This window comes from Elephantulus edwardii, unplaced genomic scaffold (assembly GCF_000299155.1).
Source record: "Elephantulus edwardii isolate Elephantulus edwardi_28Jun2011 unplaced genomic scaffold, EleEdw1.0 scaffold00061, whole genome shotgun sequence".
Taxonomy (NCBI): Eukaryota; Metazoa; Chordata; class Mammalia; order Macroscelidea; family Macroscelididae; genus Elephantulus; species Elephantulus edwardii.
In genome coordinates, this window is record NW_006399811.1 from 10,032,455 (window position 1) to 10,052,743 (window position 20,289).

Here is a 20,289-nt window from a genome sequence, read left to right on the forward strand (position 1 = left end):
CCTCTACCGAGCATGATGTCCCTCTCCAAAACATGATAAAAATTAATTCTAGAGAGATCAAAGAAACCATGATATCAATGAACATACTAGAACAAAATATGGTCAATATTAATTGTTAGAGATAATAATGATGAGAAATTTTTAATAATACCACGAAGAAACTTCTACTTTCCCCTCAATATACAAATTCACTACTCTATATAAGAAGAGATGGAAAAATACTACAAAACTAGCAGGAAAGTAGGCAAAAGAAAAAAAAAATAGATGAATTACAAAAATGGAAATACAAATGGTTCTTAAATATAAACAAAGACATTCGATATCACTTTTATCAAGATAAATGCAAATAAAAAGTAATACACCAATACTCATCTGCCAGACAACCAAAGAACAAAAAAGCATGGTGACAAACTGTCCTGGCAAGGTTGGAGCAAGAAAAATTCTCTCGTGGCAATATAAACTTTTATTTCCTCTTGATATTTTTCTTTGGTCCATTCTTTGAAGAATATTTTCTAACTATGATTCTTTTATTTCTAGAAAACATAATCTCTGTGAACTGTACTCTTGGGTAAGAGAGATATTTTTATTAAGGTGCAAATAGTCTTCGATTTAGAAAGTAACAACAAACCCGACTTTGATCTCTTTAAAGAAATGGTTCCTTCCCAGAACTCCCAGCTTACTGCCTTGAAAAGAGAATTTGTTCCTTTCAAGATTCTGGGGCTACTTAGTAGCTGCCACATTGATGATCTAAGTCTAGATGTGAAAGTGGCTTGTTCCTCTACTTCTCAATATGACAACTACGATTTACTTAGCCTATGTCTAGAGTTTATGTTTCTTTTTTTAAATTAATTTTAATGCAAGTTTACAGAGACTTTGGGTTTCCATTCATTCATTGTCCAATACTTTCCTCCCTGCCCATCTCTCCCCACCCAGTTCACTTTTCTCTTTAAAAGTAAAAAAATAAAAAAAAAAAATTCATTGTTAAAGACAACCTGCCCCGAGTCCACTCCACTGTGCAGCTTTCATTCTGGACTCTTGTCATACCTAATGATATATCCTTTTTAAACAGTTCTCTCCCTCATCTATTTCAATGCAGTGTACATTATTTATCCCCTCTTTTTAAGTCCCCCCTCAACTCCAATGTCAGTCCTATTTTACAACAGTGGCACTATGCAATATTTGTCCTTTTCTGACTGAGATATTTCACTCAGCATAATGTCCTCCAGGGTCACCCATTCTGTATAATATTTCATTAGTTCCTCGTTTTTCAATGCAGCATAATATTCCATTGTGTGAATATACCAAAGCTTCTCTATCCATTCATTTGTTGATGGGCACTTGGGTTGTTTCCAGCTCTTTGCTATTGCGAACAAAGCCACAATAAACATGGGGGTGCATATATCTGCTTGGGTGGCTGCTCTGATTTCTGTAGGGTATATTCTTAGTAGTGGAATTGCTGTGTCAAATGGTATTTCTATTTCCAATTTTTTTAGAAAATGCCATACTGCATTCCATAGTGGTTGTACCATTTTACACTGCCAGCAAGAGTGACTAAGGGTTCTAGTTTCTCCACAACCTTGCCAGCATTTGTTGTTTGCTGCTCTGTTGAATTTTGCTATTCTTACTGGGGTGAGATGATATTTTATAGTTGTTTTGATTTGCATCTCTCATAGAGGTAGGGATTTTGAACATTTCTTCATGAGTTTGTTTGCCATCTGAATGTCTTCTTTGGTGAAGTGTCTGTTCATATCCTGTGCCCATTTTTCAATTGGATTGTTTACCTTTATCTTGTGGTGCTCAAGTATTTTATAAATTCTAGATATAAGTCCCTTATTTGACATGTCATTACCAAATATTTTTCCTATTCTGTGGCTTCCCTCTTTACCCTGTTGGAGAACTTATTGGATGTGCATATGGATTTTATTCTTAGAAGATAACATTTATCTATTTTATCCTTTCCTGGTTGTAGGTTGCAGTTTATGTTTCACTATGATTTTTTCTAACTATTAGTTGACTTTCTTTGTAAGTGGGAGGGAATATGCAAATGGGGCATGTTAGCCTATCCACAAGAGAACTGGCTATCTACCATTATACAAGGAGACTGGCCAGTATCAGCAATACACGAGGGGATTGGTTAGTCTTACCACTGAATTGAGCAAGCCAGCAGTGAGATGCAGAAATTCTGGGAACAGGTCCAAGACACAAGAGAATGTAGGATGCCCTTCTTATTACAGCACCTATGACAGCAACACCTATGGCTGAAATAGAGACCTGAACTGAGATAGGACTTTGGGAAGGGAGAGACAATATTGGCAGGGCTGAAAATTCTGTTGAACAACTGGGGGTGGGAAGCCAATATTGGCAGGACTGAGATCTTGGGAACACTGGCTTAAAGCCGCAAGGCTCAAGGCTGAGGTGTCTGCATGCACATCTCAGAAGCTATCATGACTGTATTATGTTATTAATCTGGATTGTAACCTTCTGACTTCCTCAATATGGTTTTGTGTGGTCTGTGAGCTATCACATGGATTTTGGACCTATCAAAGCTAGTAAGATTCATGCTGAGATAAGTACAAAGAAGTATAGGAGTGTGGAGGACATGTCTGACTTCATGGAAACTGGTTTTGTGTTACTGATACTATTCATAGGGACAGTTCCCCTTAGCAAAGCTAATAAAGGTCACACATGGCCATTGCTTTTTCTATATTATGGTTCAAGGTGCAATATCTACTTTCAAGGCATACTACTTACAGACTATGTTTGCTTAGACAACAACTGTAACAGATAAAGGTACAATAACATTATGCAATTCCTGGAAAAAAATTATACCATCCTTCAGAATATCTGAACATTGCATTTTCCTAGGAGTAAGTAATGGGAAAACACATGCAAACTACTTATTAGAAAACTACTCAGTTGTGTGAACAAGATCCAAGTGTCTGATCAGGGTAATATGATGAAAGAGATGTGCCAGTGTGGAACAGCTCACAGATCACAAAGGAGGGGAATTAACTGCAGACCAGGAATAATGGATTTTTTAAGAGAAAAGAAATTCTGAAAAAGAGTGAATGAGAAAGAGGAAGGAAAGAAGTTATAAATTTTTTTTTTACAATGTAGAAATGAGTTGGGGTTTTTCTAAACTAAATCAAGAACTTCTGTGGTCAAAACCATGCTGATTACTTTGCTAACAGTGATAGACAAACTCTTCATTCAAATGTTACTGATTTTTTCCAATCCTGATGCCTTATTCTTCACAGAGTTCAGCTTCTAGAATATTTGTTCAGCATACAGACTAAATAGGTATGGAGGAAGGATACAATCTTGACACACATCTTTCCTAATTTTAAACCATGCATTGTCCCCTTGCTTTGTTTGTACAATAGCCTCCTGTTCTAGGTATAGGTTTCACATGAGCACAATTAAATGTACTGGGATTCTCATTCTTCTTAATGTTAGCTATAACTTTTTATGATCCAAACAATAAAATGCCTTTATATAGTCATTAAAGCACAAATAGACATTACTCTAGTACTCTTTGCTTTCAGCCAGTATCCACCTGATATCAGCAATGATATTCCTGTGCCATGGACTCTTATAAACCTAGCTTGAGCTTCTGGTAGTTCACTATATATGTACTGTTGTAACTGTTTTTGAATAATCTTTAGAAGTATTTTGCTTGCATATGATATTAATTATATTGTTCAATAATAGTTACTTTCTGTTGGATCACTGTTTTTGGGAATGGGAACAAAAATGGGTCTCTGTCAGGCATGCAGCCAGGCAGCTGTCCACCAAATTTCCTGACACTGACTAGTGATCACATCCAGGGCTACATGTGTCATTTGAAACATATCAACTGGCATCTCATTGATTTCTGGGGCCTTATTTTTTGCCATGCCTTCAGTAGAGCTTGAATGTCATCCTTCATTACCATTGGCTTTTAATTTTACAGTACTTCCTGAAATATTTCAGTGTTGGCCAACTCATTTTGGTACAGTGACTCTGTATTCCCCATCTCCTTTTGATGTTCCCTGGATCATTCAAGATTGTGCTCATAGCTTTGCTAGTATTATAACTCGAGGCTTGAATTTGTTTTTCATTTCTTTCAGCTTGAGAAATGCTGAACAAGTGCTTCCCTTTCTATTCTCCAATTCTAGGTCTCTGCATATTATGTTACATTGGTTTGCTTTGGATTTTTCCTAAGCTGTCTTTTAAAATCTTTCCATTCAGCTCTTTTATTTCAGCATCTCTTCCCTTTGATTTGGCTTCTTTACACTCTAGTGCAATTTTTAGGGTCTCTTCTAACATCCAGTTCAGACTTTTCTTTCTCTTCTCTTTTCAGTGGTTTTCTGCTTCCAGATATATAATACTATATTGGTTTTCCACTGGTGATTGTTGTTTTGTTTTTTAATTCCCTAGCTTTCTATTTTTATGTCCTATCTCTATTTTATAATGATTTTGTTTTAGGAGTCTTTTTTTTTTTAATGGGGGCATCATTAAAAAAATACATAAAACCAAACCAAAACCAAAACTACTTCCATGGAACTCTTTTGAGTTCTAACAGTACTGTAAATGGAAGATACTTAGTCAAATTACCTAAATTCTCTGAGGTAGAAGATATTATTTACTGAGTGGCTGTTGAGAAAAACATGATATATGTCTATCTGCGTGTGTGTGTGTGTGTGTGTGTGTGTGTGTGTGTGTGTGTGTGATGTATTCAACATCTAAGTATACCCTGGGCTCAGAAATCTGTAAAAGCATTATACCCTTTCCAGACTTACAGTCAGTCTTCTATGACTAATACATTAGTAAAACAAATATTGTTGCTGTCGTTGTTATGTGCCATCAAGTGGCCTATGACTCATAGTGAACCTATATACAACAGCCCTAAACCCTGTTCTATCCCTTGTCAATCTTATTGTCTCTGACACACCTATCCCCATTATCCCAGTGACTGATCAGTTCATCTCATTGAGGGTCTTCCTCTCTTGTGCTGTCCCCTCATCCTCCAAAGCATCACGTCCCTCTCCAAGGACTGGTCCCACCTTGCAACATGTCCAAAGTATGTCAGACGAAGCTTCAGAATTCTTGCCTCCAAGAAGCAGTCTGGCTTCACCCTCTCCAGGATGAACTTGTTTGTTCTCCTAGAAGTCCATGGTATAGTCAATTCTCTTCTCCAGCACCACAGCTCAAAGACATCAATTTTCCTTCTATCATTCCTAGTCATTGTCCAGCTCTATAATGCATAGCATGTAATTGCAAAGACCATGGCCTATGTCAGGTGCACCTTAGTCCCCAGACTGCCTCCTGGCTCAAGTATAGGTTTCACATAAGCACAATAAAGTGTTCTGGAATTCCCATTCTTCTCAGAGTCAGCCACAGTTTGTTGTGATCCATACAGTCAAAAGCCTTTGCATAATCTATGTAATATAGATAGACTTTCCTCTGGTATATTCAGAAAATGTTGATTTAGAAATACTCTGTTTTAAAGACTATGTGCAAAAGATAGTTACCTATCAGCAACTTAAGATCACTTTAAGTCAGAATCAGTTCAATGGCAATGGGCTTGAGGTTAGGTTCCTTCCACCCCCAGTATATTTCACAGTACTGAGTAAGTGATTAAGACTAAGGGAAATACTGAGTTCAAGCTTAAAACAAACAAACAAACAAACAAACAAAATGCCACAGGGCAAAATATTAAGTTTTAAAGATTCAACAAAAACTTGAGGTTATATAGAAGTGAGGAGAAAAACTTAGGGTTTTCTTGAAGGCTATAATCAGAAATCACTGCACTGGAAAACCCTGAATGAAGACATTATAAAGACATGATGAACCAGTTTAGGAATGGAGAGACTGAAGAACAAAAAGAGATATTAAGGGGACTTATATCTAGAATTTATAAAATACTCGAGCACTACAACAAGATAAAGGTATACAAGCCAACTGCAAAATGGCACAGGATATGAATAGACACTTCACCAAAGACGACATTCAGATGGTGAACAAACATAGGAAGAAATGTTCAAAATCCCAAGCTCTAAGAGAGATGCATCAAAATAACTATAAAATATCATCTTACCCCAGGTAAGCATAGCAAAATTCAACAGAATAGCAAGCAACAAATGCTGGCGAGGTTGTGGAGAAACTGGAACCCTTATTCACTCTTGCTGGCCACTGCTTAAAACGGTGCAACCACTATGGAAGGCAGTATGGCGCTTTCTCAAAAAGTTGCAGATAGAAATACCATTTGACACAGCAATTCCACTACTGGGAATTTACCCTAAAGAAACCATAACTGCCACCCAAGCAGATATATGCACATCCATGTTTGTTATTGTGAGCAAAGCAGCAGCAAACGTGGATGTGCTCCCAATAACAAAGAGTTGGAAACAACCCAAGTGCCCATCAATAAACATGGATAGAGAAGCTGTGGTATATTCACATAATGGAATACTATACTGCACTGAAAAACAAGGAACTCATGAAATATTATACAAAATAGTATACATAACATCCTGGAGGATCTTATGGTGAGTGAAATATCTCAGTCACAAAATGACAAATACTGCATAATGCCACTTTTATAAAACAGGACTGACATCAGGGTTGGAGGAAAACAAAGAAAAGAGGGGATAAATAATGTACACTGCACTGAAACAGATGAGGGAGAGAACTGTTTAAAAGGGATATATGATTAGGTACTATTTGCATGATAAGAGTCCAGAATAAGAGCTGCATAGCAAAGTGGACTGGAGTGGGGAATTGTATAGCAATGAAAGAATACTTTTTTTGTTTCCAAAGAGAAAAGTAAACTGGGGTGAAGGGGTGGGCAGGGAGGAAAATGTGCAACAATGAGTGAATTGCAATCCAAGTTCTCTATAAACTTTCACTAACATTTCAATGAAAAAAAATTTAAAAGAAATTCCAACTAAAAAAAAATATTTCTGTTTAGAAAAAAAGAGATGTAAGATGTTGTTGTCTTTTATCAAGAATTACTTTAAATGTAAACAGATGAAACTTTTAAGATCGTGTCAGAACTGATTAAAAATAATGAGTCATCTATATGCTGTCTAAAAGAAGTTCACTTTAGATTAAAAGACATAGATAATATGAAAATAAAAGCTGGAAAAGAGATACTCGAAGTAAATGTCACCAAAAGTAGAATGAGGTGGCTTGGCTGTACTAATGTTAAAAAAAAAAAAAACAACCCATACAAAAAACCCCAGATTGTCTCTTGTTAGCCAAAGGACATTGTGCATTGACAAAGAAGTCAATCAACAAAGAATATATAATAATTATAAACATACACTTACCTAACATCAGAGTTCCAAAAGCAGTAAAGCAAAAACAGACAGAAAAGTTCTATAGTAGAGTTAAAACTCACTGTCATGGAGTCAGTGCTGACTTAGCCACCCTCTAGTGGGTTTAGAGGCTATAAAATGTACTGAGAGGAGACCTCCCATCTTTCTCCTCAGCAGCAGACAGCTTTTTGGAACCTTGAAAGACTTGCACCACAGGAGATTTGCAATCTTTCGGTTAGCACCTTGGCAATATAACATGCTTCAGACTAAGCCACCAGCACTCCCCATAATAATCGCTAGAAACTTTAATATCCTACTTTCAATACTGGAGAGACTAACTAGACGGAACATTAATAAAAAATAAAGGACCTGAAAGATACTATAAAGCAACTAGACCTAACACTTTACCCAACAATAGAATATACATATATTTTCAAATACACATGAATAATTTCCCAAGACAGGTGTTAATGCACAAAATAAATGTCAATAAATTTTAAAACCTGAAATTATGCAATATATCTTTGCTTTCTACAAAGGAGCGAAGCCAGAAATCAATAGAAGCGAAACTAGAAAATCCACAAAAATGTGAACATTAACCAACCAATAGGTCAAAGAAAAATCACAAAGGAAATAACAATATACATTGAGATGAATGAAAACAAAAACACTCCATATCAAAACTTAAGGAATATAATAAAAGTAGTGTTCAGAGGGAAAATTATAGCCATACTGAAAAAGAAAAAAACTCAAACACCTCAAATTAATAATATAAATTTATAACTTAAGGAACTTGGCTAGGGAGGAGGGAAAGGGAGCAAACTAAATTCAATGGCTATTGAAGGAAAGAAATTTTTAAAAGGATAGAATGGAAAGAAGTGAAATACAGAGCAGAATTTTCCCCAATGCAATTTGTCTCTTGATTTCCTTGCTGCTGGTGCCAAGAGCGTTCTTTGTGCAGCCAAGCAAGTGGTAACTGTTAACAACCTTAATCTCTTCTCCATCTATTATGGTACTGTCAGTTGGCCTAGTGGTGAGAATTTTTTTTTCTCAATGTTGAGCTTCAATCCATATAGAAGACTACAGTCCTTGACCTTCTGTAGCAAGAGCTTCAGGTCCACTTCAGCAAGAAAAGTTGTGTCATCTGCATAACACATGTTGTTGATGAGTCTTCCTCAAATCCTAATGCTAATATAACGAACAGACAAAATTCTAGAGCACATAAAATGTAATAATTGATGCTAAAAGAAAAAAAGCCTGACTAAACCCATAACAAGTCAAGTCATTTTATCAGTACTCAAAAAGTTCTGGAAAAAGAAATGTTCAGGACCAGAGAGAGTCAATAGTGCACTCTACTACACATATAAAAAAGAATTAGCATGAATACTTCTCAAAATTCTTAGGAAAAAAAATAAAAGAGGAAACACATCCTAATTCATTCTGAGGCCTGTACTACTTCAATACCAAACCAAAGGTTAAGAAAACACCACACTAAAATAAGACATAAGAAAAACCACCACAAATATTTCTTGTGAATATAGATGAAAAATTCCTCAACAAAATAATAGCAAATTCAACTGCTAAGATTATTAAAATAATACAGAAGATGATGAAATTAAATTTGTCCCAGGAAGGGTTCAACATACAAATATGAATTAGCATAAAATATCACATTAATAAAATGTAGGAGGGAAACACATATAAATTACTTCAATTGATGCAGTAAAAAAATTGTCAAAATCCATCAACCTTTCATGATACAAACACTCGATAAATTAAGACTAGAAAGAAGCTTTGCTAACCTGATGAAGAACACTCGGAAAAAATCTACAGCTAACATCATACTTGTGGAACAAGGGATATCATTAATATCAGATAAATCTAACTTAAAAGTAAAGAACATTAGATGTTTACCTGTATTTTATTGACTTTCAACTGTATAGATCATAAAAAAATTATGGGCAACACTTCAAAAAGAAGGGAAATTCTAGAACATTTAATCATGCTCATATGGTTAAAAAACCTGTTTGTAAATCAAGAAGTCATCTTAGAACAGAACAAAGGGGATACTATGTGGTTTAAAATTAACAAGGTATATGTGTGTGAGGTTTATGTTCTTTCATCATACATACTAATATGTATGCTGAACAAATAATCTGAGAAGCTGAACTACAGGAAGAAAAACACAACATTAGGATTGGAAGAAGATATATCAACTACATGTGATATGTAGATCAAAGAAACCTTGCTTGCTAAAAGCCAAGACAACTTGAAGCGCTCACCAATAAAGATCTAAGACTACAACTTTCAGCATTAATTTACACTTCAACATAAAACAAAAATCCTCACAAGTGGACCAACAGACATCATGAGTGACAGAAAAATGGATGACATTGTCAAGGCTGTAATTTTTCCTGGATCCACACTCAACACCCACGGAAGCAGCAGTCAAAAAATAAAACAATATATTGCATTGGGCAAATCTTCTGTAAACTGTTAACAAGCAAGGATGCCACTTTGAAGATCAGGTGTGCCTGATTTAAGCCAAGGTATTTTCAATCCTCTCATGCATACATGAAAAAGCTTGGTAATGTACAATAAAGAGCAAAGAAGAATTGATATCTTTGAATTGTGATATTCAAGAATAATATTGACTACAGCATGAACTGCCAAAAGAACAATAAGTCAGGCTTGGAAGAAATACAGCCCAATGTCTTTTTAGAAACTAAAATGGTGAGACTTTGTCTCATATATTTTAGTCATGTTATCAGGAAAAGCTAGTCAGTCCCTGGATAAAGATAGCATGCTTGGCAAAAAAAGAAGATTAACAAAAAGGAGAAAAATCTTCAGAAAGTTATACTGACACAGTGGCTATAACAATGAAGTCAAGCACAGCAGAATTGTGATGATGGTACATGATCAGGCGGTGTTTCCTTCTATTACACCCAGGGCCAGAACACCCTGGAGCTGACTGACAGCACCAAACAAGAACAACATACAATGGTCAAAGTTCGACATCTTTCTCCTGAGATCAAAAAGATAATGAAGGTTCCAACTTTGTACTGCTTCTATTCAAAAGTGTGCTAGCCAAGCAAGCGAAATAAAAAGCATACATATTGGAAAGGAAAAAGTAAACTTGTTTCTATTTGCTATAATTGATTAAATGATTTTACAGATAAAATCCTAAAGAAGTGAAATAAAATTTTTTTAACTTATTTGATAAGCAAATTCACCACACTTACAGGTTACAAGATCCTAAAAGGAAATAGTAAAATAATTCCATTTACAATAGCATCAAGAGACTAATATTTAATGGTCCCATAGATTGGGTGGGGGTTCTACCAGTACCCTTAAGTCACCCATCAAACCTGGAATAAAACATACATCCCTAGTTCAACTTTAAGTCAAATAACAGACGGATCTATAATGGGAACACCATGACTTGGAAGGCACTCACTCCTTAGAATAACTAACCATATAAGAACAAAAGCAGCATCTGCCCAAGGACACAGACCAAGGACAGAAAGGAGAAGGATAGAAGAGTTAGTGGAAATGAAAATTAAATTATAGAAAACAAATATGAAATTAATGCTGTAAAACAAAATGTGTATAAATGGTTGAAAGAAAACCAATTTTCTTTATAGGCTTTCACTTAAAGAATGAACACAAAAAGACTTTTGTTACATGCAGTTGAGTCACCTGCAACCCATATTGACCCTATGTATAACAGCTCTGAAGCCTGTCCTGTCCTGAGCCCAGTCTCACTGACTCCAACACACCTATCCCCGTTACCCAGTTACTGTATCAATCCTTCTTATGTGTGGTCTTCCTCTCCTGCACTGTCCCTCCACCCTTCCAAGCATGATGTCCTTCCCCAAGGATTGGTCCCTCCTGGCAACATGCCCAAAGTATGTGAGACGAAGTTACAAAATCCTAGCCTCCAAGGAGAAACTTGGTTTCACTCTCTCTAAGACAGATCTCTTTGTTTTCTTAGTGGTCCATGGTATGTTCAAGATTCTTCTCCAGTACCACAATTCGAAGCCATCAAATTCTTCTGTCTTCCTTAGTCACTGTGCAGCTCTCTGATACATAGCAAGTAATTGTGAAGACCATGGCCTGGATTAGGTGCATCTGAGTCTCTAAGCTGACATGGTTGCTTTTCAGTACTCTGAAGAGGTGCCTGGCAGTAGATTTACCCAGTGCAATTTATCTTTTGCTTCCTGACTGCTGGTGCCAAGAGTGTGGAGCTGAGCAAGCTTTAACTGTTAACAATCTCAATCTCTTCTACATCTTTTATGGTGCTGCCAATTAGTCTAGTGGTAAGAATCTTTGTCTTCTTGAGCTTCAATTCATACTGAAGACTCGTTGCTGTTGTTAAATGTAGTCAAGTCATAGGCAGCTCACAGTGATGCTATGAATGAAAGGCCCGAGTGCTTGTATAACTCATCCTTTCTCCAGGTTCATAGGTTTTCTGGAGGCAAGCTGTTTCTGAAGTGGATGTCACTCCTGCTTCCATGCTTGTTTTAATTCGTGAGCTCCACCAAACACTGTCCACCACGGATAACCATTACCACATTTGACACAGCAGTGTCACAGTGTTCAGCTTCATAGCAACCACGAGTTATCTCTGTACGGCCAGTGGACAGACCAGGACTACATGACCTAGAAGAATGACCAAAAACAATTAAAATCCGGCCTGACGGTAGCAGATTAAAGTCACCCACCTTCGGCTTGGTAGCATCACTTTCTGTCCACTAGGCCAACTGAAGACTATAGTCCTTAATCTTCTGTAGCAAGTGCTTCCGGTCCTCCTCAAGCAAGCAAGGTTGTGTCATTTGCATAATGCAGGTTGTTGATGAGTCTTCCTCCAATCTTTATGCCACATTCCTCTTCATAAAGCCCTGCCTCCTGAATGTACTGTTTTGCATATAGATTGAAAAGCATAGAGACAGGATGCATGCATATCTTTCCAGATTTTGAACCATGTAGTGTTTCCCTGCTCTGTTCTGAGAACTGCTTCCTGGTCCAGGTGTAAGTTTTGCATAAGCACAATCAAGTGGTCTGGGATTCCCATTCTCCTCAAGGTTAACCAAAATTTGCTGTGATCCACACAGTCAAATGCCTTTGCATAGTTAATGAAAAACAGATAGATATTCATCTGGTACTCTCTGCTTTCTGCCAAGATCCATCTGACATTTGGTGATAATGTCTCTAGTGCCATGTCCTTTTTTAAACCCAGCTTATATATATGGTAGTTTTCTGTCAATGTACTGTTCTAGTCTTTTTTGGGTAATCTTTAGAAGGATTTTGCTTGTGTGTGGTATTAGTTATAGTATAAGATAATTTCCATACTCTTATGGGTTTCCTTTTTTTTTGGAATGGGAATAAATGTGGATCTCTTCCAGTAAGTTGGCCAGGTAGCTGTCCTACAGATTTCTTGGTACAACCTGGAGAGCATGTGCAGGGCAGCAACTGTTTGTTGAAATATGCCAATTGGTATTCTATCAATTCTTGGGGCTTTTTTTTACAAGCCCTGCAGAGCAGCCTGAACTTAAGACATTTAACCAAGGAGGTGAATAACTTATATATTGAAAACTGCAAGCCACTGCTAAAAAAAAAAAATTAAAGAAGACCTCAATAAATTAAGATGTCCCATGTTCAAAATCTGAAAGACTTAAAATATTGTTACAATGTCAGTATTATCAAAAGCGACCTAGAGATACAACTCTAACCAAAATCTCAACGGCATTTTCTGGATGGAAAAGCCACCTGTCAAATTTACAGGGAACTGTAAAAGACCCTAAAGACTCACACCATAAAAGGTCTTAAAAGAACAAATGTGCAAATTTAATATAAAGCTAGTTACCAAAATAGTGTGTCAGTGATCTGAACAGACACGTATACCAGTGGAATAGAACTGAGAGTCCAAAAAAATAAGCCTATACATCTAAGGTAGAATGATTTTCATAAAATTAAACAATTTAATGAAGTTCAAATTCAATGAGAGCAAGAATAGTAGTTTCTCCAAAAAAAAGGCTGTGGACACACTTTGATATCCTTGGTAAAAAATGAAGTAAAAAAAAAACCAAAAAAAAATGAAGTTAGGCCCTTATCTCACACAATATATGAAAATTAACTCAAAATGGATCAATTATCAAAATGTAATAGTTAAAAGGAGACAAGTCTATAAGAAAACAAGGTAAATTTCATAATGTTGGATCTGACAATGATTACTGATATATGAAACTGAAAGCACAAGCAAGAAAAGGGGAAAAAAGGATGAACTGCATTGCACCAAAATTAAACACATCAAGGATGCCACCATGAAAATGAAAAGACAGCTTAGAGAGGAAGAAAGAAAACAATTTCACAACATATGCTTAAGACTCTAGTAACCAGAACATATAAAGAACTCTCACAACTGAACAACAGAGACAGAGACTCATTCTTTCTAAAAAGGCTAAAATAGGGTTAGGGTAAAGTGAGTCCTGGTGATAAAATTGTTAAGCACTCAAATAAGAACTAAAAGGCTAGTAGTTTAAACCCACACTGCTCCAATAAAGATTTTGGCCAAGAAAGGCAGTTCTACTTTGTCACATGCATTCACTGAGTTGGAAATCAACTCGATGACATATGATGACAGGTTCCATTATAAGGTCAAGAAATCTATTATAAAAATGACAAAAGGTCAAGAAATCGATTACAACAGTGACTAAAAATGGGCTAAGGACTTGGATTAATATTTTTCCAGAGAAGACATACAAATGACTCACATGTACATGAAAAGATACTTAATAACATTTGTCACTAGGAAAATGCAAATCAAAACCATACCTGATAGATGGCTATTAATAAGGAAAATAAGTATTGGTGAAATTAGAACTGTTCTACATTACTGGTGGGAATGCACGATGTAGCTGCTGCTGTGGAAAGTAGTTCAGCAGTTCCTAAAAAAGTTTAAGCTAAAATGACCATGTTGTTATGTGCCATCAAAGTGCCTGCACCTCATAGTGATACTATGTATCCTTCATAGCTTTGAAGCCTGTCCTGTCCTGAACCAGTCTCACCAAGTCCATTACAGCTATCCCCACTGCCCCAGTTCCCTATCAATTTATCTCATCTGGGGTCTTTCTCTCCTGCACTGTCCCTTCACTCTTCTCCAAGGACTGGTCCCTCCTAGCCATGTGCCCAAAGTATGGAAGATGGCACTTCAAAATCCTAGCCTCCAAGGAGAAACTTGGTTTCACCGTCTCCACGACAGACCTATTTGTTCTCCTGGCAGTTCAAGGTATGTTCAAGACTCTTTTCCAGCACCACATACGATCTAGCAATTCTACTCCTAAATATACATATGCTCAAAAGGACGGAAAAGGCATTCATAGTGAAGACATATACTGTACACAAATGTTTCATATGAGCATTATCTAGACTGGCTAAAAGGTAGAAACATCCTACATAAGTATCATCAGTTGAGTGGATAAACAAAATGTGGCAAATTCACACAACAAAATATCATGTAGCCTTAAAACAGAATGAAGTACTAATACATGCTGCAACAAATGTGAGAACCTTGAAAATATGCTATGTGAACTTAACCTGACACAGAATCATACATTTTATAACTTAATTTATATCAATAATTAGAAAAAAAGAAACTCCTAGGGATGGAAAGCAGATTAGTGGTTTCTCCAATTGGGGAGATATGGGAATCAAGTTCTCAGCAGGTGTGGAGTTCCCTTGAAAGATCATAAACTAGATGGGAGTGGTTGTTGCACAACTTGTGAACAAACGAAATGCTACCAAATTAAAAACTTTAAAATGTTAATGTGCTGAATTTTATGTTATATGATTTGTATGTTAATTTTAAAAAACTCAACAAACTACCCTTCATCACTCTTACCTGACAATTGATGTCAGCTTTGTACTGTAGCAAGACAGTCACTAGTTCCTTATGTCCTCGGTCACAGGCCCAGTGGAGTAGAGCTCTACCCTAAAAACACATAAAAGAGAAATGCATTTGTTAATCTAATCAAGGACCATATAAAAGACATAATATTTTAAGAAATAATAATAAGATGAAAAAAGTAATTAGCCTAAGAACATGGATATAAAAATGCACTATGAGAAAACAGAGGACAATCATTTCAAAGTACTGAGTTTTACATTCACTTACTATGTATTAGGTCACTAATTCTGTATACTGAAAGAGCTGCTTTGTGCCATTGTATTGCTTGTGACTCATAGCAACCCCATCTACAACATCTCTGAACCCTGCCCTATCTTGAGGCAATTTCATTGTCTCCAACACACCTATCCCCATTACCTCAGTCATAGAGTCAATCCATCTCATCCAAGGTTTTCCTCTCTTGTTCTGTCCCTTCATCCTTCCAAGCATGATGTCTTTCTCCAAGGACTAGTCCTTCCTGGCAGCAGGCCCAAAGTATGTGAGAACTACTGAATCCTTGCCTCCAAGGAGCAGCCTGGTTTCATCCTCTCCTGAATAGGCCGGTTTGTTCTAGCAGTCTACAGTATGTTCAGCACCATAATTCAAAGGAATTGATCCTTCTTCTATTATTCTTATTTACTGTTCAGCTCTCTGATGCATAGAAAGTAACTGTGAAGACTATGGCTTGGACCAGGTGCAACTCAGTGTCTAGACTGATATCATTGCTCTTCAGTACTCTGGAGAGGTCCCTGACAGCAGTTTTCTCTAATGCAATTTGTCTTTTGATTTCCTTGCTACTGGTACCAAGAGTGTTGACTGTGGATCTAAGCAAACTAAAGCTGTTAATCTCAATCTCCTGTTTATCATGATGCTGCCAATTGGCTCAGTGGTGAAAATCTTTGTCTTCTTGATGTTGAGCTTCAGTCAGTATTGGAAGGCTGCAGTCCTTGACCTTCTGAAGCAAATGCCTTAGGTCCACCTCAGTTTCACCAAACAAGGTTGTGTCATCTGCATAATGCAGATTGTTGATTAGTCTTCCTCTAATCCTGATGCCACATCCCTCCTCATAAAGTCCAGCTTCCTGGATGATCTCTTCTGCATATAGATTGAAAAGATATGAAGACAGGATGCATGTGTGATGCATAACTTTCCTGATCCTGAACCATGCAGTGTTTCCCAGCTCTGCTCTGAGGATTGCTTCCTGGTCCAAGCATAGGTTTTACATAAGCACAATTAAGTGTTCTTGGATTCCCATTCTCCTCAAGGTTAGCCACAACTTATTGTGATTCACACAGTCAAATAATGCTTTTGCACACTCAATGAAACACAGATAGACATTCCTTAGCTTTCAGCTAAGATTCCTCTAACATTGTCTAATAACTACAGAGTAGAGATAATGACAACAAAATAATAGTTTTAAAATACTGAAGTTATAATTTATGAAAGTAAAATATTCTTAAATAAGGCAACAAAAGAAATCTTGCAAAAAATGTTACAATTAAAAGAATAAGACTATCAAATAACAAAAGATGCACAAATTGGCAGAAGAAAATTACATGATTGAAACATTGTAAAAATTAAATCTCTAGGCCATGGTCTTCGTAATTACTTGCTATGCTTTAGAGAGCTGCACAATGACTAAGGATGACAGAGGAAGAATTGATGCCTTTGAGTTGTGCTGGAGAAGTGTCTTGACTATACCGTGGACTGCCAAGAAAACAAAAAATCTATGTTGGAGAGGGTGAAACCAAGCTAATCCTTGGCCAGGAGGGACTGGTTTTTGGAGAAGGATATCATGCTCGGAAGGGTGGAGAGACAGTGTAGGAGAGGAAGACTAGTAACCAGGGCAATGGGGGTAGGTGTGTTGGAGTCCGTGATACCGGCTCAGGACAGGCTTGAACCGCAGGTGACTTGACAGCACATAATAACAACAACAATAACGTGCATCAAGAGACTTTCCTAACAGACTAAAAAAGAGAATCTACAGACTGAGCAGAAAAATATTTGGAAATAATATCTCTAACAAAGGATCTCTAAAATGTATCCAAGTCACCAACATTTCAACAAGGAAAAAAGATAATCCAATTACAAAATGGGCAGAGAAAAAAATAAAAAGAATGGGCAGAGGATATGTAAAAACACTTTACCACAGAAGATATTCAGAGAGCCAACAAACACATGAAGCAACACTCAAAATCATTAGCTATTCTAAAACTCACTGGAGCTTAGACAGAAGCCATCTCCCAGCTGATTCTCTACTAGGTTCCCACAGTTTTAAATCACATGGGAGAAAACCATCTTTCTCTACCTAAAAGCTGCCAGTGGACCTGTGTGGTCAGAGAAGCAAGGCCTTTGGGTTAGCAATGCTACTTCATACGGACTATGCCATGTTAGCAATTATTTTCACTCTTATGTGTCATTGAGTCAGAAGTGACTCATAGCTGAACCTGTAGGTTTTCAGAGGTTGTAACTTGCATGGTAGAGACTGACTTTTTTCAATTTAGTAGTTGGCGGATTTGAACCACCTGCCTTTGGGATGGCTGTGCAACTCCTTACCACTAAGCCACCAGGGCTCTCTCTTGCTGTTATTCTGTCAAGTTGGAATCAACTCACTGTTATCCCTCCAGTGGGTTTTCAGAGGCAATTTTATCACAGGGGAGGAGGTTGCCCATCTTTCTCCCATAGAACAGTTGGAGGATCCAAATCTTATATACGAATATAAATGATAATATCCTTTCACTACCATAATGGCAAAGTTCGGTAAGATAATAAACAACAAATAATAATAAGCAAATGTATGAAGAAAGAAACTCTCATACACTGCTTATGGGAATGTGTAACGGTACAAACAGTACTGAAAGCAGTTTGGTTTATCCTTAAAAAGTTGAAAATGAGATCCAAGATGGCGGTGGTGGAGGGAACAGCATAAGGAGCTGGAGGAGTGGCAAACTGCGTAGAAACGGGCCACCAGAGACACTGATGTGGCGATGTGGACAGTAGGAATTTGAGTCAGAACTTTTATTAAAAGAATTAGTTTGGGAGCCACAGGAACAGTGCACTGTGGACCCTGGCAGAAGCCACCAGCCGAGGAACTGTGGGCCCTACCCAACTGGAGCAAGCAGGTCAGTGAGAAATTGACTGAGATTTCTTGGGCCCTGAAAACTGGCCAAGAGTAAGTGGGTTGGTAGAAATTTGACTGGGTTTTCTTGGGCCCTGCTGACCCCCCAGGAGCAAGTAGGTCAGTAAGAATTTGACTGAGTTTTCTTGGGCTCTGCCAACCCACCATGAAGGAGTGGGTCACTGGGAATTTTCTTGGGCCCTGCTGGGGTGGGGGCCACTGATCAAGGACCGCTGAGAGAGAGCCACTGGGTGGGAGACAGACAGCTGGAATTTTGGTAGGGATCCCATTTGTGATCACACCTGGGCAGCTAAAATCTGAGTGAGGTCCCTGCAAGTGGCTGCCCTGCTCCCGTGGTTGCCCTGTCAACTAGCCTTTAATCTGGAGCACCTTGATCTGACTTAGCAAAAAAGGCTATTCTTACAGACCCTGAACTGAACCTTTCCTGGAGTCAAAAGTTCAGAGAGAAACACAGGCGGGGTAGCTGCCCCACTGATTTCTAGAGCACTGTCTTCATATAAAGAACCTATCAATGTCACAAAAGCAGCAGACTATCCCACACCCTACACAAGTGCAGAGCAAGATGTCACCCCCAAGAGGTGACACAGTACCAATGGATTTCCTGAAGCTAGAAAGTCTGATGGAACTTTGTGACATAGAATTTCAAAGAACAATGACTGAATATTTTCAGTGGGTGAAAGACAAAGTTGAAGAATTACAGGACACTGCAAGCAAAAATCAGGAGCTTTAAAAAAAACACAACAGGTCAGAACAATGAAAATAAAATAAACGAGGCATTAGTGGCACTGCAGAAACAAGAAACCACAATTCAAAAGATGAAGTCCAATGTTTCAGACGCTATCAACATGATGGAGGGACACATAAGCAGAGTTGAAGAGATGTAACCCAGAACCAGTGAAATAGAAGCTAGAATTGTCACCTGATCTGCTAGAGCAAAAAGCAGAATAAAAAAGGAAGGAAAAAGAAGAAAACCTAAGAATAATGTGGGACACCATCAAGAGAAATAACATGAGTGTCATCAGAATCCCAGAACAGAAAGAAGCAGGTAAAGGCACCAAAAAAGCTGTGGAAGAATTACTAGAGGAAAACTTCCCAGGAATAATGAAGAATGAGAGAATATATATTCAAGAAGCTGAGCAAACAACATATAAAATAGATTCCAAAAGAAAAACACTAAGGCACAAAATAGTCAAATTTGCCAGAACCAAAGATAAGGAGAGAATTCTGAAAGCAACGAGGTAGAAACAAAGAGTAACCTATAAGGGAGAGCAGGTAAGTCTAAGTGCTGATTTCTCAGCAGAAACCATGTGAGCAAGAAGAATAGTGGAAGGACATGTATTAAACACTCAAAGAACACAACTGTCAACCAAGAACACTGCACCTAGCAAAACTATCCATCAAATATGAAGGAAAGATCAAGATAATCCGAGAAAAACAGAACCTAAGAGAGTTTGTAAAAAAAGACTAGCATGCAGGAAACACTGAAAGATGTCCTTCTTACAGAGGTGCTACAGAAAGCAGCATAGACCAAAGTAACTAGCAACAACACCAAAAAGAATCCAACAAAATGATAGCAATAAAACCCTGCCTTCCAATAATCACACTGATGTGAATGATTTGAATGCACCACTGAAGATAAAAAAGTACCAGATTGGATAAAAAACCAAAATCCATCAATATGCTCTCTACAAGAGACACACCTGAAAAATGAAGATAAAGAAAGACTAAAAAGAAAAGGATGGGGGAAAAATATACCATGCAAATGGCAACTAGATAAAAGCATGATTAGTGATATTAATCTCTGATAAAATAAATTTCAATGAAGAAACCATCACAACAGACAAGGTCGCTCACTATGTAATACTTAAAGGGTCAAAAGAACAAGAGAGTACATAACAATAATA

General features: G+C 37.4%; 1 protein-coding gene across 1 annotated transcript in view; it reads right to left on the reverse strand.

Moving 5' to 3' along the window:
• LOC102843525 (acyl-CoA-binding domain-containing protein 6-like) overlaps positions 1–20,289 on the reverse strand; it is a 336,108-nt gene that overhangs the window by 138,178 nt on the left and 177,641 nt on the right. The window contains exon 6 of the mRNA XM_006887775.1: positions 15,202–15,291. Coding sequence (XP_006887837.1) covers positions 15,202–15,291 — 90 coding nt within the window. The remainder of the gene's footprint in view (positions 1–15,201; positions 15,292–20,289) is intronic.